Raw genomic sequence first — 25,307 nt, 5'->3', positions numbered from 1 at the left:
AGCTTTTGTGAACATGATATTTTACTGACTCATCTTTGTATATTTTGATTTTATTTCATGTGTGTCTCCCACCTACCTGTCTGAAATGAAGCAACATTTCAGACTATAAATTCAGTGGTTAAAAATAATTTGTTTTATGTATTTCCTCATGGGTTTATATTGAATAGCTTTGTATTGTAATCCACTATTATGCCATGGAAATTATTCTATCTTCTCCCCTTTGTAAGCCTTCCTTAGTCTACGTCTTTTGTCATTTTCTGTGGTTTAAGGAAGAACACATACCAAGCTTAATATTTTCATTCCATATAAACTATTTCTTCTCTTTTAAGGGAAGAAATAGATTGACTTAGTAACTACTCTTGCAGTCAACGTTCCTTAAATTAGTCCAGGATGCATTAAGGATACAATTATGGGGGAGGGGCTAATCCTTTTGCTGTTTGGAGCGACTATTGTCAACTGCTATTGTACATACTGTTATGTGCAAGGGTGCATATTTATTATGTTTGCAAAATTAATTCTGTATAACTGCAGATCAAGGTTGCTCTTCAGTGATATATAGGATATACGTTTTAAACACCACCCTTGGGATACAATTATAAAACTTAGTACATACCAAGATCTATTTTTTTTTTTAATCTTTCAGTTTTAACAGCTTCACTATAGTTTTTATTCAAGTAACTTGCAGAGACAATTGCCATGTTTCAGAATTTGATTTAAGCACATTTAAGAGGAATAAAGTTCAACTTTGAAAAACAGCATTTTAACAATGAAACCCTGATGTAGCACTATAAGGATATCCTAATGTTAAAGCCTTTTAAATTATAATTGAAATGCTATAAACCATTTTTCCAACTTTACAATGATTCTAAACATTTACCCCACATTAAAACGCGGTTCCCTAAAATTATATGAAAGGAATGATTAATTCTGAGTGATCTGCATCCTAAAAACAATTCCTAAAGGATCCCACAGACACCATTTCCATGGGGGAAAAAAAAAAACCCTTGTTTATTTGATTTAACAAAAATAAAATAAACTGCATAGGAACAATTTTAAAGTCCAAAGAGACACTAACTTTGTTTTAAGGCTGCAGTAGCTGATACAGCATCTCCTTGCTACCTTCTCCAGCCTTCTCTGTGGACCACAGTGATACATTCAGAAGCCTGTTAGCTAACACAGGAGTTTTTGAACACTTTCCCATTGGTTCTTCACCTGCTCATTGTCAGTCATGCCTGTGGCCTGCCATGTAATATTTAAGATTTTTAAATAAAAGCCAAAAAAAGGGGGGGGGGGGAAGCCTCCTCCATTGTTTCCTTAAGGTTTGGAGAGAGTCCTTTTTCACTTCCCCATCTAGTTGATGGGACTCATGTTGCCACTGCATTGCCCATTTTTTAAAAGCGGCAAGAGGGAGCCAGCACCCCAAATGGTCTTCTAACACGATTTCCGTGACCAAGGGAGTTATTTTGATGGTGCATATTCTGCACACTGTGTCTGCCTTTGACGAATAAAGTATGTTTCTTATTCTAACACAGCAGGCAACATGCCTAATTCTGCATTACTAAGATCTATTTTAAGTTTAATAGTTTACCTTTGCAAAAACTTTAAAGATGTTATTTTTTAAAAATGACTCATGCTATCAACACATGGTTGTGTTTTCATCACCGTGATCACTTTTAGAACATTTGCATCACTCCAGAAAAAGGAAGAAAAAGAAAAAAGAAAATACTCATACATCCCATGTCCCTTACCCCTCCCTCTCATTGACCACTAACAGTAGTATTTTTAAAGTAACAAAATAAATATGTATTTCTATATCATGAGTTCATGTAAAGGTGAAATACAGGTTTTTCAGTCTAAAGTTCTTTGTTTTACTTAATTTCCCCCTTTGATCAAATAGGTTATAAGTTAAAGGCAATTTAAAAATATGAATACAATTTATCTTGTAGATATAAAGACATGTGCTATTAGTTTTAGTCTAATTGTGATTTAATTTTGTAATACTCTTTCCAAAAGTAATAGAATTTGGATGGGTGCTATTAGTAATATTAACAGAACTTTAAATGATATATTCAGTCCTAAATAAAACTATTTCACCAACAACCAATTCAGACTGCTCTCATTAGCCCATGCCTGTCTAATCCTTGTTACACATATATAATTCCTACAAAGTTGTAATTATATGTGACTACAACTTGACACTTGGCTTTTTTTCACTTACATTATAAGCGTTTTTCCATGTCGCTAAGTAGTCTTCACATATTCTTATTAATAACTATAACACACCAAGAATGTGCCACAATTACTCAAATATTCTCTATTAGAATTTGATTGCTTGCAATTCTTTACTGTTATTAGCAATGCTGTAGAAAGAACTAATGAATTAACATATATTAAAAGCAGGCTTTGTTTTCAGAATTTTCTAATGTAATCGAGAGAACTGCAGAGGGCTGTGATGATTCTAACCCAAGGAGTGTGATTATCTGGGTCGGAAAGGTGTGGTGGCACTCCAGCAGCAAAAATGTGTTAGAAAGAAAGAAATTTAGGTTTACACAACAGTCATGCATAAAATACAAGACCCCCATGTACCATCCTATTATTAGCACCTTGTACTGTTATGGAACATTTGTTAGAATTGATGAAAGCACATTTTTATAACTGTCCCATTAACTATAGTTCACAGTTTAACGTGGGGTTCACTGTTTGTGAGAGCAGTTCCATTGAGTTTTTTATTTTATTTTATTCCATTTCCCCTTTAACCACATTCAGATATATACATTTCAGTGCTGTTAATTACGTTTACAATGTTGTGCGATTACTGCCACTATCCATTACCAAAGCATTTCTGTCATTCAAACAGGAACTGCGTACATTTTAAGCCTAAATTCCCATTCTCTATCTCCACCCCACAAGAACGTTTTAAAGGATCACGATGAGATTGTTTTTTCCATGTCATTTCCTTGAAGGCCTTCCCCTAGATTAACAACTCGATTTTAAAGGTATATAACAATCACAAAATAAATGCGTTCCTCAAACTGTATGTAAACGAATTATATCTAAAATCTGAATCAAATGATTCATCTTATATTATAAATTTGAATTGTATACTTCCCACTTTGGGAAGTGCATTCCAATCGTGCACTGCATAAACTGCTTCAAGTTGAAACTAAGTGTCACCCTGAACTTGTATGAATGCAATATCCACTGAAATCCTATAATTCTAGGACTGTCCATCAAGTTGCTTATTAAAACCATTTCAGTAAGGCGAATCCTTGCTGTCCTACGTATTGTTTGTGAATCTCTGAAGACTGAACGTAGGGGAACAAGTCATTTATACCCAGAAAAAAGCCTTTTTCAGAGAGGCTTTTTTTATTTTTAGACCCAAAAAAAAGCCATATATGCCACAGCAAGTCACCACCACTTATTACCATATTCAAAGCAATCAAAATCAGACCGCTCTAAAATTTTACTTGCCAGTTTTAATACCCAGCCGACTTCGGCTGTTGTTAAACAGGATGAAGTCTGGAATACGGCCAGAAAGGGCTGTCCCTTTAATGCCTAAGTAACAGCCTCCCTCAGCTGTGAAGAGCCGGCCTGCCTATACTTCTGGATGGCAAGTGATAAAGGGGCCTTAGGTAATCAAAAAGCAGCATTAAAAATAATCATTATAAAAGATATGCAGATTTTAAGAACGCTACAAGATCAGAGTAGCACTGCAAGTAATTTAGGAACTTCCTCCTAAACCCCATTCCAGATATGAATTAAGACTAAAATTTAAAGAGAAAAAATCGTGACTATATGCCAGATCAAAAACTAGTTGTTTCTGCGTACACAAAAGAAGTGGAAACTTGTAGCCATGGAAAGAGAGGGCTCCAGGACCCGTCTTGGGCAGGGAGGCAGGCACTAGGCCTGGAGGCATGAGCAGGAAGACCTCCTGGGAGCACAGAGCTCGCAGTGGGACCGGCCCCTGCGGAAAGAGGTTGACCGTTTCGGCCCAGCAGCTGCGAACTGCTGGCTGGGATGGGGGCTACAGTGGCCCCAGTGTCCCTCAGGAGGGCCCACACTGCCTACAGAAGGCCTCGGGCTTGTCCTGGTGGCTCAGGGAAGGGAGTTAAAGCCACTGTAAAGGCCCTGGGGGGGGGCCGAAGGGCCCACATAGAAACTCCCCCTCAGGACAGGCCCCAAATTAAAACGCCATCTACAGAAAGAGAGTATCTTAACTATAAAAGGAGAAATTACGTGTTTCACAGCTGAACCACCTCCCTGCAATTCTTCCCAGTAATCCCAAACTCTTAACATTATTTTTACGTCACAAGACAGCTTGAGCAGATACACCACCTGTGCTCAGAAGCCCTAACAACTTCTTGAACGGTTTTAAAGACACTGATCCAGCAAGCCAGATTACCAGGGCTGGCATACTCCGTATCACCGTATTTTCCCAACTTCCAGAAATGCTCTATGGCTGGCTCTGCTGCGCCAAGGGATGAGGGCCAATAACCGCCACCCATGCCTGGCACAGTTCCCAGAAGCCATGGCCTCAGCGCTGAGTCTATCTCGGGTGCTGGCCCTTGGCTTGCCTCGCCCCCTACACCCAAAACAGTTTCCCCGAGGCTGCTTAGTTTAATATATTCAAAGCTATGAATTAAAAGTGCTTATCCACTGCCACTTTGGAGCAGAAAAGAAAAAGTGGCAAGGATTTTTATACTGAAATGTCCTGAGTAAGAAGGTCATATAAACCAAACTTCTAAAAACCTGTGGTTTTCTCCCCTAGTACTGCCACTGCTATGAAGGAAAACAAAGAATTATCTCCCTTGCATATTTTGTTTATTAGCATTTTAGAAAGATGCGTAATTTAGAAGGAATAGATGTTCAGGGGAGCTCCAGAAGGAAGACTGCTAGTGAGAATGAAGTCAGTATAAAAATAAACTTTGCCTTAAGAATAGAATTCCCGCTGAGCACTGCTCTCAGAAACTTCCAGGTGGTTTCATAATCCAACAGGGTTGGTTCTGCTGGAAGCATGAAGGGACTGGTGAGGAGTCTTCCAAATTTAAAATTTTGTTGGTGTTGTTTCCTTCCTCAACATAGAATTTTTAACATCTCTGACCTCAATGCAATTTCTTGTACCAGATCTGTTTAAAACAATGAAGTTCAGGATAAGAACAGACAATATGAAAATCTACTTCTTTTCCTAAGCTACTGAGGAAATTACAAAAGAAGACAAAAGCAAAAAAGATTGATAATTATTCAATCCTAAGAAAATTGTAATATAGAAGTAGCAAGGGCAGCGTGTTAAAGAAGGATAATTTCTGAGTGCCTGATTGGTATTATAAAGACTGGCAAACAAATAAGACTTACATTTAGAAATCTATTTTTTAAATCATTTAATTACAGATATTATAATAATCAAAACAGACGACAGAAGAGAACACAGTAACTATTTCATAACTAGCAATATATCTGATGGATGAGTTTCTGAATAAATATGGAAGAAGCACAACCTCAAAGTTAAAACTACAAAGTAATAACACTGGTGATTTCTTGGTCAAAGGATCATTAAAGACTTCATATATTATGTTATCATATAACATTTAAAGAATCATAAAATATAATAGGCAAAATTTTTTATTTTAATTCATTTGTATTTAAATATAAAAACATACTCTATTCACGTAACTGGAAAATGTTCAAGTATTTTTGGAACAATTTGGTTATGTGAATTGCACTTCTGAACTGTACATTTTCTGAAATCTAAACACTTACCAAGCACTTTCAATTCAAATTTAGCATTCAAATTGAAATGTGGTAGATGTATAAATGTAAAATACACACCAAATATTGAAGGCTTAGCACAAAAAGCTAGAATGTGAAATGTCTCATTAATAGTTTTTAAAATTTGACTACATGCTGAAATAATATTTTTGATATCCTGGGTTAAATAAACAAATTATTAAAATTGTTCTCACTACTACTGCTTTTTTAACTTTTTAAATGTGGCTTCCAGAAAATTTAGAACTACATCTGCATTGAATATCTATTGCACATCGCTACTCTGTAGAATCAACGGCTTGAGAACATATGTCATATGTTAAAAACCTGAAATATCCATCAGTCAAGATTTTTAAGTAAAAATATCACCTTACCGCCTAGTGTGCCAAAATATGACTTTAAGCTACCTGGAATTTATATATTTGTACGTTCCAAAGTCATCTGTCCCCTCCCCAGAGTCGCGAGGACCATCATAGCTCATGAAAGTACACTGCATTCCTGCCACCCCCAGCAAAGTTGAAGTCACCCTCCATCTAGGCAGTAAGTGGCCATCACTGAACGTGCCAATTTATCCAACTTCAGATCCCTTCTGCATCCAGATCGCTCACCAACATATTAAATGATACTTTTGAATCTATGAGAGCTAAATAAGGATCTTTAATATTGAAGAGATTTGCATAAGACTAATTTTATAGGGCAGTTTCATGTTTAAACACTTAAACTCATGAATTTTCCACCGGAAGGAAAACATGGAACAGCACGCCTTGGCAGCATCTTTCCAACCTCTCGTGCTGTGGCATCTCCCAGAAAATTCTATTTGCCTGGCACAGTGCAGTCCCCAGGCCGGCCACCCCAGAGGGACTCCCCACCTACCATTTCAAGAAACCCCTGACCCACATTTTATTTTCATCTGACCCATATTTTATTCTTATTTATGCCTACAGTTGTGAAAATACCACCTCTGAACATTTTTGGGGGGTGGGGTGGGGAGTGCATGGGCCAGGAATCGAACGCTGGTCTCCTGTATGGCGAACAGGCATTCTTTCCACTGAACCACCCGTGCACCCAATCCCCTGAACGATTTTTAATGGCAATATCCAAAGAAGGCCACAAGGGGGATAGTACCCATTGCCACTGCTGTTGTATTTATGCATTTTTCTGGGCACATTTCCCTCTCTCCCTGTGTGTTTCCTGCTTTCTCCTTCTATGGTATACTCACTACTGCCTGGATCCCCAATAGGTATTCTCTGCACTCTGCTTCATCTGGCTTAAATGCAGGAATATTATATAAGCCATGCTTTCATGACTGTTGTTTTCATATTTAAAAAGCAGGCAGAAAATTGGAATATTCTCTTCTGACTCAATATTTTACCACCTCTTTAAAATTAAAATAATTTTTATTTACTTGATTTTTTTTCTCCTGTAGACAAAAAAAAAAAATCTTTAATAACAAAGTAATAAGTACTTCAACAGTCATTTACTCCAACAATTTTACTTGGTGATTTTTTCCCAAAATCCAAGAAACTTCAAAGTTAAAAGGCTATAAATTATTTCATGTTGACATCAGTCAAAAGTCCTCTGGAACTCTTCTTTCAGAAAAATCTTAAGAGCTAGTTTATGTGCTTTACATGAAAACTTATATTCAGATCACCTTAAATTCAAACTGTATTTACTCAAGTGTGTCAACCCAATTTAGCCACTAAACTTAGCTCCAAATGAATATTAGCTAGGGCCAAACATAATCCATCTTAAATCCATGTGCTATCAATAAAGACAATCTGCAGGTTTTGAAAACAATTCAAAAGAAGAAGCTTCAATATATTTTTAGTGATGGCAGCACTTTGAAAAAGTGTGAAGCTTTCCATGAAAACTACTTTCAAGATGAATATGTAGCTGAGCCCTATATACTTCCCAAGGTGTGACATACAAAGTCACATGTTAATTGTGCACAGCTCTTTCAGACTGAGCGTGTCAAGTCCTGGCCTGAGGCTGGTGGTGTGAGCCCTCTGTAAACAGGACCTTCAAGGACGTGACCAGCTGAGGAGAGGACACACTGCATTGAGGTGGTCTCAGCCAAGCTGGCCGAGTTCTCAGAAGCAGAGGGAAGGGTGGCCCCAGGGAGTAGGAAGCAGATGGGCAGAGAGACGCCACACGACAAATGCTGAGACTGAGCGAGGCATGGATGGCAAGTGAACACCAGGACACTGAGGACCGTGGAGAAAACGTGGTCCTGCCAGCAAGGTGAATGGACTTCTAGTCTCCCAAACCTGACACGATAAATTCTTTGAGATGATAATAGCACCCAATCTGTGTATATGCTATAGCAGCACCGGTAAACTAAGACTATAGTTAGTTTATATAAAATTAATACAGAACCGCACAGCAGTCTTCGGAATTTCATCAAAAGTCTAAACTAAAAGGCTTTATTTAAATGCACGAAATCTACTTCCTACTACAGTAAAAGATTGTGCACCTAAGATACAATATAATTGCAAGTAAAAACACAATTTTCAGTCATCCTACATTATAATACATAGATTATTAATTTCTGAAAATCAAATTTACTAACCCAAAACCCCACTTAAAGTCAGAAAAGAATCTAAATACTAATCTTTTATCCGTTAAATAAAAGTGTGGCAAATGAAAAGAACTGCAATTGACTTTTTGGAAAAAAATTCCCAAGTCAGAGGATTTTTGGTAATGTATATATTTAATTGGTCATGGGATAGCTTCTTTAATCCCATTTTAATGGTTTAAATAAAGTCCTTAAAGATTGGCTAGAAATAAAAAAATCTCTGCCTTCCTCAGTAGGTATGCATATGTATCCTAAGATCTCTCACTGGTCTGAACCGATGGTTCCAGTAAATGACAACAATCTTCCTTCTACTTTTAACGTATTTTGACCACTGCTTATAACTATACATGCCACAGTGGGATCTCAAGCTGTTTTTTTAAAAATTCTTGTACCTTCTATAACCAAGAGTTACATTCATTTCAGAATTTAACTAGGAAATTAGTCTTTTATAATTCTATGTTTGCTCTTGGTAGCATCTTTTTTTTTTTTAATCATGGGCGGACTCCGGGAATCGAACCCAGGTCTCTGGCATGGCAGGCGAGAATTCGCCTTGGTAGCATTTTAATGCCGTGACTTTACTACTTCAATACTGCAGGTTATGCTATACGTCCATTATTTAATTCTTGATCTTAGATTCTTACCTTTAATATTAAACAACTCAAATTCTATCAACTGATAGTTTAGCTTAAGAGAACTTTATGCCTACAGCTTCACTGATAATAAAATGGGTAATAATGAAGCATATGGTCTTTAACCAGAAAAGTGAATGCGGCATGCCCTTGCTTTTGCAACAGGCCTGAGTAAACATCAGATTCCACGTGCCAGATGGTGGTAATCAGAAACACCCACTGAATAACGAATGAATCCTACCCTTATTTAATTTAGTATTAAGGAGGGTGGGAGGTAAGACCCAAATTCTGGATTATATTTCTAATTTATTTCCAATGACACCTTTAGACAAAAAAAAAAAAAAAAATTATTTCAGCAAATATAAGGAACATCTCAAACCCCAAATACTTAGCTCTGAAAATGGAAAAACTATGATGTTACTTAAAACACGGCAGTCACAATTTTACACACATTAGTATAAAATCCATCTCTCACAAATAAGCATTCTGATGAAAGTGAAGAATGGTTTTAAAAATACATCTGGCTACAGCTTCGTTATAAATGGCCCAGGATTATGCTCCCCTAACCAGGATTCTCTCATTTCACTGCAACAGCATTCTTTCCATCTCAGCACAACTCCACATGAAAGGCTTTGGAATCACTTTTAATTACAAAAAGAACAGAAAATGTCCAACTTAGGAAAAGGTTCCCAAGACCATAACAATCTACAGACTAAGTAGTGCGCTACAAAAACATAAAATGGAAAACAGGCTCAATACAGATAGCAAGCACTTAATCAAACTATTTGTATCAGTGATATTTATACTTGCCCCATAAGTTCTCTCAGCAATCAAGTTAAATATTTCTCCCACCTCCATCCCACCCTCCCTTTCATGCCCAACACTGAATAAAACAAATGATTTTGTAATTCACCTCTCTACACCAACCAATGGTCAAAGTGGTGGCCTAAAATTCGATTTTAAAATATATCTCTAAGAGTAAAAATTGTAATAATAGAAGCCAACTAACACTTTCCCAGTTCAACTAAGGCTATATATCTATGAGTAATAAAAGATAAAATATTAAGAGTATCCCCATAGTCAATGAAAAGAAAAAAATGGAACATCTAGAACCCATCAGCTCTAGACTACATATGACAAAATTTTCACAACAGATTTACTTTTTCCCATAAAATATGTTCAGGCAACCTCCACTAAATGCTGTGTACATAAAAGGAAACTAATTTGGGGATAATCTGATGCAAAGATGTATAAAATTAAACAAGTATCTATTCAGCTCTAATTCTAGGCATTACATGCCTACATTAGAAATATAAATAGCTGGGAGGGTATCTATCATTCCAGATTTTGTCTATCTCCTTCCCTCCAAATTAACAAATAATTTTGGATTCTACAATAAAGATGGGGAAGCTATTATTACACAACATAATTTACAAGGGAATAAACTTAATAAAGAAAGAGTAAATTATACCCAACCATCACCCAAAGCTCGGCAGAATCCCTCACAAGAATAAGTGGACACAAAAGACATCACAGTACAGTGTCCCAGTCATCTATAAAAGGTCACATCCTTATCTCTAAAAAGGGCTTTGATGGAGTTTGAGAAAGCCCCATTAATAACTTTCTTCTTCCCATCCAAAAAGCAGGGGACTCAGGAGTGCGGCAGCTAGAGACGAAATGTTTCCATATTTGATGCACTGATAAAGCTGTGGGAGGATCTGGGTGCGATGTGGGAGCCCAATGGATTTAGAGCCGTCCTTGCCCTGTCCCTCTTCATCGACACCGAGACAGCGCACTCACCAGGATAAGCCCCTTACACACTGGGGATGGAGGGGCAGAGAAGACACTGGCTTCCAATACTCACAGCTTTTTCATTGTTTACCTTTCCCCAATCAAGCAAAACCCCTCCATGGAAAGATGTAAGAGAGAGCACAAGAGATCAGCAGAGTTTCTTCAGGGAAGTCCACCCCCCACCAAATTACTGTTATTTGTCCCTTCCCTAAGCAGGCTGCTATTCCATACATTTGAAATACAGACTGAAAGAGCTTAAAATGTTTATAAATTCTTATCAAAAAACTAAAAACCAATATAATATCTTAAGTTTGTATCATTTAATAATAGCTTTTCTTCTCCTAAGCAAGTTTCAGCATTCATTAGCTCGTAGAAATAAAGTTATAAACAAGCAATAATAAAGAGAAAGAATCACATTTTCTAGCTACTTTTATAAGAGTCTGTAATGACTGACTGATATCATAAAGACTTTAAATCCAGCTTTCTCATACAACAGACACTTAAAATTTAAGATAGCTTAGCTTGTCACGATTTCAATTCAGACTTTTCAATGTGTCAAATTATTTACTTATCTATTTAATAAATAACAAACAATAAATAATAATTATTTATCATTGGGTAATTTAGTGGACAAAGTATAAGGAAAGTCACGGCCCCAAAACACCATAAAAATACAGAATTGCCATTGCCCCCCCAAGAAATACACAAGAAAACACAGATATCCCGAGAGTTGTCAGATAAAATAGAAACACTGCATGGGAACCTGGAATTTGTTATTAATGAAAGATATTTCAATAAAACATGCTTTCCCCTCATCTTCCAACCCAGATCCTGGGAAAAGATGCAATATGCAAATGGCACTATCAGCCACTAACGCCATCCTAAAAATAGGCTCAATTGCCAACATGGTATCTCCAGATGCCCTCTCCTAGAGACTTCGGGGATTCCCTCTGAGGCTCGAGAAAGAAGCTGAAACCCAGAAATACATAAAAAGGTTTCCTCCACTGTATGGGGGTTGTCAAAGGGTGGGAGAGCTAGAGAGAGAATACCTGTAGAGTAAATGTTATTAAGCAACTTCTCATTTGGGGAATCACAATTAAATTTTAACTGTATAATGCCTATATTTTTTCACTCAATAAATATTGTCTACTATGTGCCTAACAATGAGCAGATAAATAAGGAAGACACCATCTGTCCTCGAAATGAGGCCACAAACTCACCCAAGTGCATAACGCTGCACTTATGAGGCCTGGTCCAAGTTCAAGGGTCATCTCTCCTGACCGTACAACTGCAGGGCGTCTGTACCCCCACCTCAGAACTGGTAGGTAAGGGCAGGAAAGAAACGCCACCACGGTCAGCCACCACCAGCCCTGGCTCCTAGTTTGGGGTATGGACATCTCAAAAGAATCTTCTATATTGTCCCCGATTCTCCCTCATTCTCACCTGCACTGACCAAAGCTAAACTATCAATCTTTTCCACTTTGATGGAAGGGCTCTTGTTGTAGCAGCCCAACAGCCACTTCTCAGAACTCAACTCCTGAAAATCAACAGCAGCACTTAAAGCTAACAGTTCCTCCTCCTCGATATACTTTATTCCTTGACTTGAAGGAACCCATTCTTCCTTGGCCTGGTTGCTACCTCCCTAACTGCTCCTTCTTCATACCCTTTGCTGGTGCCTTCTCATCTCCCCAACCCTTCAAGTTTGGAGGCCCCATGTTTAGTCCCCAGGCCGCTTCTCATCTCCCTTTACATCCACTCCTTTGGTGAACCCATCCAGTTTAGGGACTTCAAATGACTTTCTAAGTGCCAGGGACTCCTGAATGTATACCTACAGCCCAAACCTGCTCCTTTCTCCTTGTAACTCCAGACTCGAATAACCAACTGCCTATAAGCCAGCTTCATTTGCATGTTTAAAAGACACTGCAAATGTAGCATGGCCAAAACTGAATTCCTGATTTCCCCCCACCAAACCTGTTCCTCTTTCAGGCTTATCCACCTCAGTAAGTGGCAACTGTGGAGGCTAAAATCTTTAGAATTATCCTCAGTTCTTTTCTCTTACATGCCACTTTCAAACCATCAGTAAAATTCTGTCCGCTCTATGTTCAAATTAAATTTAAAATCTAACCCCTCTGTATCACCTCCACTGCTCCAGCCAGGTCCAAGCCACAATTCTCTTGAATAATGAGTAACAGACTATTCTCAACACAACAAAGTAGCATTTGAAATTTCAGTCAAATCACCTCCCTCTTCTGTTCCGAACCCCCCAGTGGACCATCAACTTGTTTATAAACAGAGCCACAGACTTTCTGATGTCCCACAAAGCCCAGCATCCTGACCCTGACCTCCTCTCCTGCTGCTGTCCTCCACGCGCAGGCTGCCAGCTCGTTCCTCGGACACTGCACAGGCTTCTGGCCTGGCTTTGCACTCAAGGCCTGCACCTCCACCCGTTACCACCTGGCCCAGGCCATCATTTCCTTCAGAGGCCTTCCCTGACCTTCTGATGTTTAAGTGACTTGGGTGGCTGTTAGAACTTGTTCCCCCTACTGAAATATAACTTTCACAAGGCTAGGGATATTGCTCTATGTAAGTCTCTGCTGAATGAGCAAATAAAAGGTGACTGGAGCACAGAGCCAGGTCACCTACTTGGCCTGTCCTCAGGAGTCCAGCTGGTCACCGGCTTCAAAGTCAGACACTCTGACTTCAAACAGACTCCAGCGAGCCTCTGGTCCCCTGGAAGTCTTCCAGAAAAACTCAGTGTAAAGTAAAGGACTTGTTACAATCCATTTCTCTGTTTAGACAGACTTCTGGCATTCATTCCAATCTCAACACAGTTGAGAAGAGAAACACAGATTAAAACACTTTTTCTGGATCCTTCTTTTCAAATTTTACCTTGACACAGAATCTTCTCAATTATCTCAATTATCCCATCACTGCCCACACATTTAAGTGGCCTGCTTGTCCACACTATCTAGCAAACTACAAATGAAGCTCATGAAATTATACATGAAAATTATTCATATGCAAAGCTAGATTACATAATCTAAATTTTAAACTACTGCAGGCCCACTTACTTGGATAATTGTGCTTACTAAGTTTAGGTATTCTCTTAAAGGGGCTTAGATTTTCCATGAATAATGTACAGCACCTTTAAGATCTTTGAGTAGGTTATGTATAATACTTTATCGTACAGGATTTGATCATTGATAAATTCTAAACAATTATTCCCAATTAACAGTAGAGGCTTTTAAAAGTTAGTCTTCAGAATCATAGTTTCACGAATTATTTTTACACATACTGCATCACTTCCTTTGGAAATGAGGTATATTCTGCTTCTATGAGCAGAAAGTGGCACTGGATGACAGTTGACAAAGTTATTACATAATTGTTTGCACAGAAGAATTTTAATTGCAAAATGCTTATACTTTATAACAAAATTAAAATTGTTAAACTCATGGTGCCATGTCAGCATAGCAATGTTATATTCAATAATGATTCAATAATGGCATATTTGAAAATTAAATTTCCATTTAGTCAAGAGTTCATGCAAATTTGATTTAGGAAAAAGGTTCCTTTCATATCCAGGCATGTAGAGTATGCCTTGGTAAGCCTTAATTTTTTAACCCTTGTAACTACTATTCAAAGCATTTTATGAAGGGCTCAATCAGAAATAGTAAGCCTCTGACCTCCTAACACTGAAATCCACGAAGTGTCCTCTTCTCCCAGGCTTCAGAGAGAACAGGATACTGACCTCTCACCACCGACGGTAGAAGGAAAAAGCAAAAAACGGATTTCACAAGTTGTCTCCAGCTAAAAAAGCACAGCAAACGAAAGGAAACACTTGCTCTTGGGCTCTCTTCCTACAGCTCCCCCTCTGCTCCCAGGACCCCACGGGGAGGCTTGGCATGGCCCCCGATCTCGAGCCTGAGAGAGGAGCCCCCACCCACTAGGCTGGAAAGAGAAAAACGACCTGGCAACGCAGACCCGGGTCCAAGTGCTCCTGCCGCCCCCCAACCCACCCCCGCCACCCACACGGAAGAGGCACACCGAGGCAGCTCGAGTAAGGAAGAGAGTTGGCTGAAGGATGAGACCCGCTACTTTTCCTGCAAACTGGGGGCGGTAAGAGGGTGTTTAAAAGGTCTCCCCACACCCCCCTCCTTCCTCTCTCCAGCATAGCCCTGCGTAAGGGTCGTCCTCACAAGTCCAGAGGGAAGTGAAGGCGGCCCCGAGCCCCAACTAGACAACTGGGAAAGGTGGTCAGGCCCTGGTCCGGGGAGCCCTGGTGGTGGATTCCGGGAAGTCCTGGTGCTGGCGAGGTCCAGAGTTCGGGGGAGCCCTGGTGGTGACCGGGCCCGGCGAGCCCTGTGGCAGGGTCTGGAGCGCCCTGGTAGCGGGGTTCGGGGAGCCCTGTCAGCGGGATCCTGAGAGCCCTGGTGGCGGGTCCGGAGAGCCCTGGTGGCAGAGTCTGGAGCGCACTGGTGGCGGGGTCCGGGGAGCCCTGTGGCGGGGTCCGGGGAGCCCTGGTAGCGGGTCCGGGGAGCCCTGTGGCGGGGTCCGAGGAGCCCTGGTGGTGTTGGGGTCCGGCCCCCGCGCCGCTCGGGTCTCACCTGCTGCACCCCGAGGAACTGGTAGAAGTTGAGTTGCACCTCCTCCACCAGGTCGAACAGCTCCAAGTCCCCGCTCTCCCAGGCGCACGCCTGGCCCGCGGCCGCCAGCACCAGCGCCAGCACCAGCACCGGGACCGGGACCGGCACCTGGAACCGCACCCGCCGCACTCGAGGCGGCAGCAGCCGGGCGGGCAGCGGTGGGGTCCGCGGTGGGCGGGGGGCCGGCATCGGGGGTGGGGGGCTCGGCCTGGCAGCGGGCGGTCGGGTCGGAGCGGCGAGATCGAGCCAGCGCGACTCCCTTCCGCGGCTCTCCGAGCCCCGGGCCTGCAGCAGCTGGGCCAGCGCCCGGCGCCGACGCCGACGCCGCACTGAGCGGAGGCGTCCTCCGCCTCAGCCTATCCCAGGCCTCGCTTCCGGTGACGTCACATCGCCTAGCAACCCGCGGCGGGGGCCGGTCCGGAAGTGGGAGCGACGAGGTGCCGCAGCGCACAAATCGGACACGTGTCCACGTGGAGCTAGGCGGTGCGGCCCGGCGGCCTGCGGGCGGGTGCGGGATCCTGGACGCTGACTGGCACCGGGTCGGCCGTGCTGGTTGAGGCCTCTGCCCGGTACGTCGACAGAGAGTCGGACGCAGGGTTTAGGAGCAAATCGGGCCGAAGTCCAGAGAACCCTTTGAAAGAGGGGAATCAGGAAGGAAACTGGAACCAAGACAAAAGTTAAGACTAGCTTTTATTTAAGATTTATAGGCTTTTTTAAAAGATGGCCACCCTGCTGGAATTGACAACAGTGACATGGCCTTACAGGACGTGTAATCGTCCACTGAGCCCCCAGTTGGAGTTCCCTTTCTTTCCCAAATAAACTTAGTTTTTTAAGACTCTAAGAATCTCTTTCTCACCAGTCTCTCACTGCCTAGTCTTACGTGGCTTCTGTGCAATGTCCTTAAATTTTTCCTCCACCACATGGCTTTCTCCTGTGTGAACATTATTTTCTTAGCCATCTCACATTTCTCCTCTTTGTCTCCCTACTCTTTTTGAAGAGGTAGAAGAGAGTGAAAAACGTCTGTATCACTTAGGGTGCTAGCCCAGTTTTGAAAATTGGACCTCGTGCTTTTCTCATCTTGGATCCTGCCAGTTCAATGAAGCCCGACAGAGTACTGATAAAGCCACTTTGGCTCTCACAGTAAAAATGTATCATGCTTGATAAAGTTTAGAAAATCACTTGGAAGCAAATCTTGCTGAAGAAATCCTTCCAGTGTTGCAGAAATGCTTTCTAACATTTTTAAATAAAGTCATAAATGAAAGTATAATCTGAATATATGTGTATATATACTTGAATAAATCACACTTTAAATTAATCATGACTCTCACCTTTTAAAGATAAAATTCAAATATGTTGCCTTCTCTGTAGCCACAGTGCTGAGAGGATGCATGGCACATGACAGCACCCAATGAGTTACTTCCCACCACGTTCCTCCCATTTCCCCACCAGGTTGTTTTTTTTAAAAGCAGTTTTATTGAGATACATTTACACATCCTACAATCCATCCAAAGTGTACGATCAGTGGTTCACAGTATCATCGCATAATTGTCCCTTAATCACAATTTTAGAACATTTTTCATTACTCAAAACAACCACCACAAAACAACAAAATTTTCTTAAAATTCCAAAACGTCCCAAGCCCCTTCTCTCCCCCATTGATCCTTAGTACTGGTGTAATACATTTGTTACTATTGATGGAAGAATATTAAAATACTACTTTTAACTATAGTCCACGGTTTTGATAAGTGCTTCCCCCTACTCTATTACTCTATTACTAACTCCTTGTAGTAGTGACATACATTTGTTGTAGTTCATGAAAGATGAACTTCTATATTTGTACTTTTAATCACCATCATCATCCACTACAGGACTCACTGTGTTACAGTCTCGTTTTTACCTTCTAGTGTCCTTCTAGTAACATACTGAGCTTTAAACCTCCCCTTTCAATCACGATCACACTCATACTTCAATGCTGTTAATTGCACTCACCATCATAATGTGCTACCATTTCCAAACATTTAAATTCAACCTAGTTAAAAACTCTGCACACATTAAGCATCTGCTCCCCATTTTCACAGTATCTTAATCTAGGACAAAACACTAAAATACTTGAGTACACGTGCATCACACTATATATTTTCAATCAGTTGCCCATCCTCTGAGACCGACTTAGGATAAACCAGGCTAAACCATGTTACTTTGCTCATATCAGTGGTTGAGTCAACTGATTCATTTGGATTCTGGTCAGTCGTCAACCATGATCACAGGATGGTCTGGCTCACCAAGGCAACAAAGGTGTTGATTCTGAACACCAGGGCATAGCACCCCATGCTGGGATTCACAGTAAGCTGAAGTGCTGCTATGATATCAGAAGTATGTAACGCAAGGGTAGTTCAGCGGTAGAATTCTCACCTGCCATGTGGGAGACCCCGGTTCAATTTCCAAACAAACAAACAAAAAGTGAAACAAAAATTCAACAAATGGTGCTGCAATAACAGGATACTCACATGGAAAAAGAATGAAATGTGACCCCCACGGTACGGCATACCAAAAAAAAAAAAAGACCAGCATGGAGCACCCAAATACTCATTGTGTAATGCATGAGAACTAGAGACCGTCATCTGCTGAGGAGATCCTCAACGCCAACTGTCCCAAGAGATCCCAGTTGACTTTTGGGTAGCCTGCTGAATAGGCTGCCACGTCCCTCCAAAGGTTGGAAGGGCTTCCACTGCTCCGTTACATATTGTATTGCTTTGGGATGGTGCCTTGTAACCCCAGAGGATTTGAGCATAGTTCAAAACCTGGTAAACACCCACCATGGATAGACCTATAAAAAATATGCCTTGAGGAGTAAGTAGCACTCCCTCAATCTTGGAAGGATTGTGTGAGAATTCTCAAAGCCACCATCATCCACAGGCCCTCAAACATGGAAAGAGTCTTGGCGGGCTGGTTGGTGATCTTTAAGGGACTCATCTCATATGGCATCTTTTCCTGATGGTTTTTGAGGTGCTTCTTTGCTGGGTTTTGCCTGAAAGAACATGCTCTTCTTGGGCATCAGTAGAAAGAGGGAAAAATAGAAGACCACAGAGACTGAGACCAAGGAGATGACCCAGAGATAAAGGTATGGCACGCCCCTGCAGTAGCTGCTCACTCTCTGGTAATGCTCTAGGCCAACCAGGCTGTGCATGTAGGCATTGTAGGCCACCTCAATGGCAGTGGCCAAGCTAATGCTGACCTCCAGCACTTGCATGAGTTCTAATCCTTGACCAAATACAAGCAGCACCCAGGTCATGATGCAACTGATGCATCGTGGCTTGCAGCAGACGTAATCAGTGAGAATGGGCACGGGGAGCACCAGTGCCAGGTAAGAGAATGGCCAAAGAGGAAGGATGTCCTTTGTGATCACACTGAGGCGCATGTTTTTATCTGGTCCTGCTAAATAAGACACAAAAAATAGTTCTGACAGTCTCATCATTGAGAAGACACCAAATAAGCAGAGAGTCACTGTAGGAAAAACCCAGGAACAGCTTGGTGAAGTTCGGTCACAATCCATTTCTGGTTAAAAGTTAGAGTCTTGGGAAATGTCCAACTCCTGTCAGGATCCTCTGCCACGTGGCAAGGCATATGGTGAGGCACGTGGTGGGACCTGCTAGTCTTTGCCTTCATTTCTGGATTCGTTGATTTCAGCTTCTTGCTTCTGTCCCCACCAGGTTTTTGTTGGTTTGTTGGTTTGTTTGCATGGTTCAGGCACCGGGAAGCGAACCTGAGTCTCTGGCATGGCAGGCAAGAACTCTGCCTGCAGAGCCACCGTGGTCTGCCCTCCCCACCAGGTTTTTAATTAATTTTTTGATATGTCAGTTTTCTGGAATTAAAAGTCATCTTTGCTTTAAATCTGGCTAATGTTTATTCATGGAGTAAAGTATCAAAATATTCTTAAAATAATGAACTTAGGCATCTCTTTTACATAATACTCCATCATTCATCTTAATTTTTCTCCTGATTTGATAATTGGGTTACATTCAATAAAACATTTTAAACTGGTGCCCTATTGCTACAAATCAAGGCATTTTACCCTGCTCTATTCGTAGAAAGTCTAGTATTCCCCTGTCAAGCTCTACTCTTACATTGTCCAAGAACCCTAGCGACTTACTCCGTCTAAAGGGAGTCAGTCTTCTTTCAAAGACCAACCTGAGCAGGACGGGAGTTTATTCAGCAGCGCTCACGACCCCTAGGTATTAATGTATTGCCCTTGAAGCTCCATGCTGCCGAGGTCCAATGACATTTGTCCACTCTGAGCTGATGTCCTTGCTGGGCAGGTCACTGCAGAGAGCACTGTAATGTCCATATTTACACTTCTAGATTGCCATCTTCCCATGTTAGTCCTGGAAAGGATTGCATGGTGGGTAAATCTTTTGCTGAGGCCTGGACTAAATGAACTGACAATCATCAGCTGTTGTCTTCTCTGGTCTACCTTCCTGAGTAATATCTCCCCACATCCTACCAGTACAAAGGAAACTAACTCTCCCTGGAAGGAAGAAGTCTGGCTCAAATACCAAGGCAGTCTCTCTCCTCAAGACATTTACAAGATTTGTGTGGTTGTATGAGTAAGAAGTTAAAGTTCTACATTTAAAACCTCCCAAAGGCAAAACTGAATCTCCCAGATTCTTTCAGGGCTGAGGATATAGGGTCCTTCCATGCTCTTACTCAAAAGCCCAAGAGACTCACACCCAAAGAACACAAAGGAGCCAGAGGTGGACTGAGTCTTACTAAAACTGCCACCAACCCTGACTGGACTGAGGCAGTCAGAACCTCACACTATTGGCCTGTGTGTTAGTTAGATTCAGTTGTCAACTTGGCCAGGTGAGCATACCTAGTCTTGTTGCTGCGGACATAAACCAATGGTACGTGAACCTCATCTGTTGCCAATTACATCTGCAGTCAGCTAGGAGGCGTGTCTGCTGTAATGAGTGATATTTGACTTAATTGGCTGGTGCTTAAATGAGAGATTGCAATGTAGCACTGCTAAGCAGCTTGGCATTCCTCATCTCAGCACTTGCAGCTCAGCCCAGGCCTTTGGAGATGCAGAAAGAAGTCACCCCGGGGAAAGTTGTCGAAACCCAGGGGCCTGGAGAGAAGACCAGCAGAGACCATCTTGTGCCTTCCACGTAAGAAAGAACCTCAGTGGAAAGTTAGCTGCCTTTCTTCTGAAGAACCAACAAAATAAATCCCCTTTTATTAAAAGCCAATCCATCTCTGGTGTGTTGCATGCCAGCAGCTAGCAAACTAGAACAGCCTGTTTTCCTCTCCAGGGGAAAATAACATCATCACATTGTCCATGGATCTTTTATATAAAAATGTTTGGCATGTGATAAAGAATATGAGACATGAGAGGAGGCAAGAAAAGTTGACCAATAAAGAGAAAAAATAGAAAATAGCAGACCCACAGATAAGCCAGATATTGGAGTTCAGATAAGAACTTTAAAATAACTTATAGAGGGATAAATTATAAAATTAAGGCAAAAGTGGACAAAATGGTTGAAAAGAGGCAAAATTTGCAACAACAAAAAAAAATTGGAATACAGAAAAAAAAAAAAGAACAATCCAGAACTAAAAAAAATGCAGTATCTGAAGGACTTGCTGGATAGGTTAAACAGCAGAATGGACACAGAAAAAAAGGTTAGGGAATTTGAGGGTAGGTGGAGGGAAAAAAATATCCAAACTGAAGCATGGAGAGGGAAAAGAGTGGGGAGAAAAGAATAGAGCTTTAAAGGCATATGGGACACAGCTAATAAATCTAGCATATGTGTAATTGGAGGCTGAGAAAAAAGAGTAGAGAGAACGAGACAGAAGCAATATCTGAAGAGAGAATGGCCAAGAATTTTACAAAACTAATGAAGGACATAAAACCACAGATGCAAAATTTTGATTCAGAATGATCATAGACTTCAATTTAAAAGCAAAACTATAAAATTCTTGTGAAAAGAAGGAGTGACTCTTTGTTGCCTTGGCCTGTGCCCTTAGATATGACACCTAAAGCATAAGTGATAGAGGAAAAGTAGACAAGGCGGACTTCATCAAAGTGAAAAAATTTCATGCTGCAAATAATACCATCACGAAAGTGAAAAGACAATGGACAAAATTGAGGAAAACTGAAAAATCATGTATCTGATAAGGGAATTGCATCCAGAATATGTAAAGAACTCTTACAGCTCAACAAGAAAAGACAAATAACCCATTTTTTTAAAAAAGGGCAAAGGATTTCAATAAACGTCTCCAAAGAAGAGATGCAGATGTCCAATAAGCACATGAAAACATTATTAGTTATTAGTCATTAGGGAAATGCAAATCAAAGTGATGAGATACCACTTCACACCTATTAGGATGGCTACCATCAAAAAAAATTAACAAGTGTTGACAAAGATGTGGAGAAATTGAAACCTTCATACATTACTAATGGAAATACAAAATGCGCAGCTGCTTTGGAAAACCATTTGATAGTTCCTCAAAAAGTCAAATATAGAATTACTATGTGACCCAACAGTTCTACTCCATGGTATATAGTCAAAAGAAATTAAAACTTATGTCTGTAAAAAAATTGTACATGAATATTCAAAGCAGCATTGCTCAAAATAACTAATAAATGACTGTCCATCGACTAATGAATGGGTAAACAAAATGTGGCATATCCAATATTATTTGGCAATGAAAAAAATGAAGTACTGATCAAATCTACATCATGAATGAACCTTGAAAACATTGTGCCAAGTGAAAGAAGCCAGTCACCAAAGATCACGTAGTATATGATTCCATTTGTATGCAATGTACAGAATAGGCGAATTTATAGAGACAGAAAGTAGATGAGTGGTTATTTAGGGCTGGAGGTTAGAGATTGATTGCTAATGGATTTGTGGTTTCTTATAGGGGGTATGACAATGTCCTAAAATTTGATTGTGGTAATGTTGCATAATCCTATGAGTATGCGAACTATACTCTCAATAAGGTTGTTTAAAAAAAAAAAAAGAGGAAAAAACCCCACAGATACAATAAGCTCAGCGAATCCCAAGTTGAATAAATGCAGAGAAACCATACCTAAGCATATCACACTCAAAAACATGAGAAAAGCTCATGGGGTAAAGTGATGGCAGTAACTTCAAAGAGCATTTGCAGCCTTACATGTCTAAAGAAGGAAGGCAGAAAAATATGGTGCTAAGTGTAGAAATTAAGAGTTACGTTAATAACAACCAGATAAACCCAGCGTGAAGGTCTTAATGAAGACCCATCCTTGTTTTCAGTGTGGCGCCTCAGCACAAGAGCTGGAAGCATATCAGTTCACATACAGTTAGAGGACTTTCTTTTTGTAATTACATGAGTTTGCAGGCTCTGGTGATAAGGTTCAAGGCGTGAGCACAGTGATGTGTGCTGGGCTGCATGGGAAGAGAGGGCCACTGGCCATGAGGACAACGTGGAGAACCCCTGGTGTTGGGTGGTCGCACGTGGAGGGTGGCGGGAGGAGTTCTGATCTCAGGATACAGAAACTTGAACGTCACAATGACCACCAGATTCCAGGGCAGCAATTTCATCTAGACAACGGGGACTTACACAGGCTCAAATAAGTGTTATGGATTGAATTGTGTCTCCCAAAAAGATATGGTGAAATCCTGAACCTTGGAATGTGGTCTTATCTGGATGGAATTTGGCAACTTAAAACGAGGTCATCCTGGAGTAGAGTGGGTACTAAATGCAATGGGCAGGTGTCCTAGTAAGAAGGGGAGAGGCGTCACAGAGCCAGAGAGATGACCACATGATGTGGGAAGCAGAGTGCTAAATCACAGCCCGCAGAACGCCCAGGGTGCCCGGCCACCACCAGAAGCCGAAAGAGAGGCAGGGAGCAGGTTCTTCCCACAGGTTTTGGAGGGAGCACAGAAACCCCCTGACTTCAGACTTCTGGCCTTCAGAATGGGGAGACCAAAGAAGGGTTTCTGTTCTTTGGGGCTGCGTAATTTGTGGAGCTTTGTCATGGCTACCACAGGAAACTAAGACAATTAAGCCATCTGGCAGTCTACACCTTACTTTTGTGAAGATCAAAATTCACGATTTCAAACAGAATTGAACACGACAGCTAAAATCTGAACCTCTCTTAAAATCACCATTAGTGGCCTATTCATCTCAAGATTTAGAAAGTTCTGGTTCTCATTAAGTCTTGACATTTCCTCTTCAGCCTTTTATGGATGTTTCTCCAATATATGGACTTGACATTCTAAGATATCATTGTTCTTTCATGGAACAGGTTCTTCACTCAGTAATTTATTCATTCAAATACCCATTCAACAAACTTACACCGAGTTGACAAAGGTTAGAAAAATATTGGTTTGGGAGGTACCCCTGGAAAATAATCCCTTTTGTATTGCACTACTGGTTTTTAATCATACTGAATTTCCTCATATATAAATTTAGATGTTCTTCATGTTACAAATAATATGTTTCAAACACATTGACACTATGGTTTTTCGCTTCTCTGCATAATGTACGATTTACTCAAATAATCTCATAGCGGATAACAGCATGGATTCTGGAGCCAGATTGCTTAGGTTTGAATCTGGCTCTATATTTCCCTCGTGGGGTGAACACTAATGCCTCCATTTCCTCACCTCTAAAACTGGATTATTATTATTATTAAATAATTATTATTATGATTATGACCAAATCATAAGGTTATGGGGATGGAGATAATTGAAGCCTGGTATATAGGAATCACCATTTAAATGTTACTAATCGCTTTGTGGGAAGCCTTCATCGACATTTTACTAATGGTTCCATAAATAAATCTCTGTTTTAAATGTCTGTATTGTATCGCTTAAATTTAATCTGCTATTACACTTACCCTGTGATGGCCAGCTGCATCAGGAATTTATCCAGTCCCTTGCTTACCCAGAATGGTGGGAGACTATTGTCTTTACAAGATGATGACCGGCTCTAGAAGCTAGGCAGATTAATTTTTTATTCCAACTCCGTGAAACATATTATCCATGGCTTGCCTGCTAAAGTTAAACAATAGATACAGAATTAAAGGCCTGCTCCCCAGTAGAATAAAAGGCAGGGAAGGCGTTCACATTCAACTATTGATTCCCTAAAGACCCCTGATCACTGCTGTTTTCAGGAAGTAGCTCTGTGATTTTAGATAACGGATGTTTTCTAATTTACATAGATTTTTAAGGTATCACAATAAAATCCCTGCTAAAGTTTCTTCTAGCATCTTCCACAAATCCAGAGTCATCCTTTATTTTTCGAAGGTTTCTAGTAACTCATTTGAATCCGTTTTTATAATTGAAAATTAGTTCTCCTTTTTCACCAACCCACCGGATACTCTCTCCTCCCAACTCCTTGATTCAGCTGGAGCAGGGCAATCCTTGTTTTTTCCTCACATACAAAGGTGCCAATTAGTCTGCGAAAGAAAAATTTAACAGCTCTCGTCATCATCTATTCTTCCAGGCTAAACAGCTTGGTTTTGGCCTTCTGCCGTGGAGTCCTAATCTTGTTTGCGATGCCAAATTGGAACACAAAGAAAAACAATATAAAGTTGCCACTCACCCAATCAACGGGCCCCTGCTAAAGCATTGGTGCAAGTAGAAATTGCCAGCCTCAGAAATACCTATTATTAAATTTATTCAAAGGAGGCACGCTTTTTCAGAAAATTGAATTAGCAATATGATAAACATGGAAATAGCGATACAGTAAGGAAAATGTAGCTGCAAATGGCAAGATATGGGAAATTTAAATTTTTTGTCCTAAATATGGATGTGGCATCACACACATTTTACCAAGTACCTCCCTCTTCTTCCAGTTTAAAATGCTATTTTATTTTTTACCTCAGAGGGGCTTTTAGTGCTAAAACTGCATAATTAAAGT

General features: G+C 40.7%; 1 protein-coding gene and 1 pseudogene across 2 annotated transcripts in view; both read right to left on the bottom strand.

Moving 5' to 3' along the window:
- Positions 1-15,728, bottom strand: part of DNAJC1 (DnaJ heat shock protein family (Hsp40) member C1) — a 231,150-nt gene extending 215,422 nt beyond the window's left edge. The window contains exons 1-2 of one of the 2 annotated variants that reach the window (XM_077154271.1): positions 15,363-15,476; positions 14,442-14,565 (exon numbers count right to left, since the gene is read on the bottom strand). Coding sequence is in view for 1 of the 2 variants with exons in the window: in XM_077154278.1 (XP_077010393.1) it covers positions 15,363-15,590 (228 nt within the window). In the remaining variant the exon portion in view is untranslated. Of the gene's footprint in view, positions 1-14,441; positions 14,566-15,362 lie in introns of both variants that reach the window. The other variant, XM_077154278.1, reaches the window with a different exon arrangement.
- Positions 15,729-15,877: 149 nt separating this feature from the next.
- Positions 15,878-18,954, bottom strand: LOC143682878 (thiamine transporter 2 pseudogene; annotated as a pseudogene).
- Positions 18,955-25,307: the final 6,353 nt, after the last annotated feature.

Source organism: Tamandua tetradactyla, chromosome 1, assembly GCF_023851605.1.
Source record: "Tamandua tetradactyla isolate mTamTet1 chromosome 1, mTamTet1.pri, whole genome shotgun sequence".
NCBI lineage: Eukaryota > Metazoa > Chordata > Mammalia > Pilosa > Myrmecophagidae > Tamandua > Tamandua tetradactyla.
Note: the sequence above shows the minus strand (reverse complement) of the source record. Positions and strands in the feature narration are given on the sequence as shown.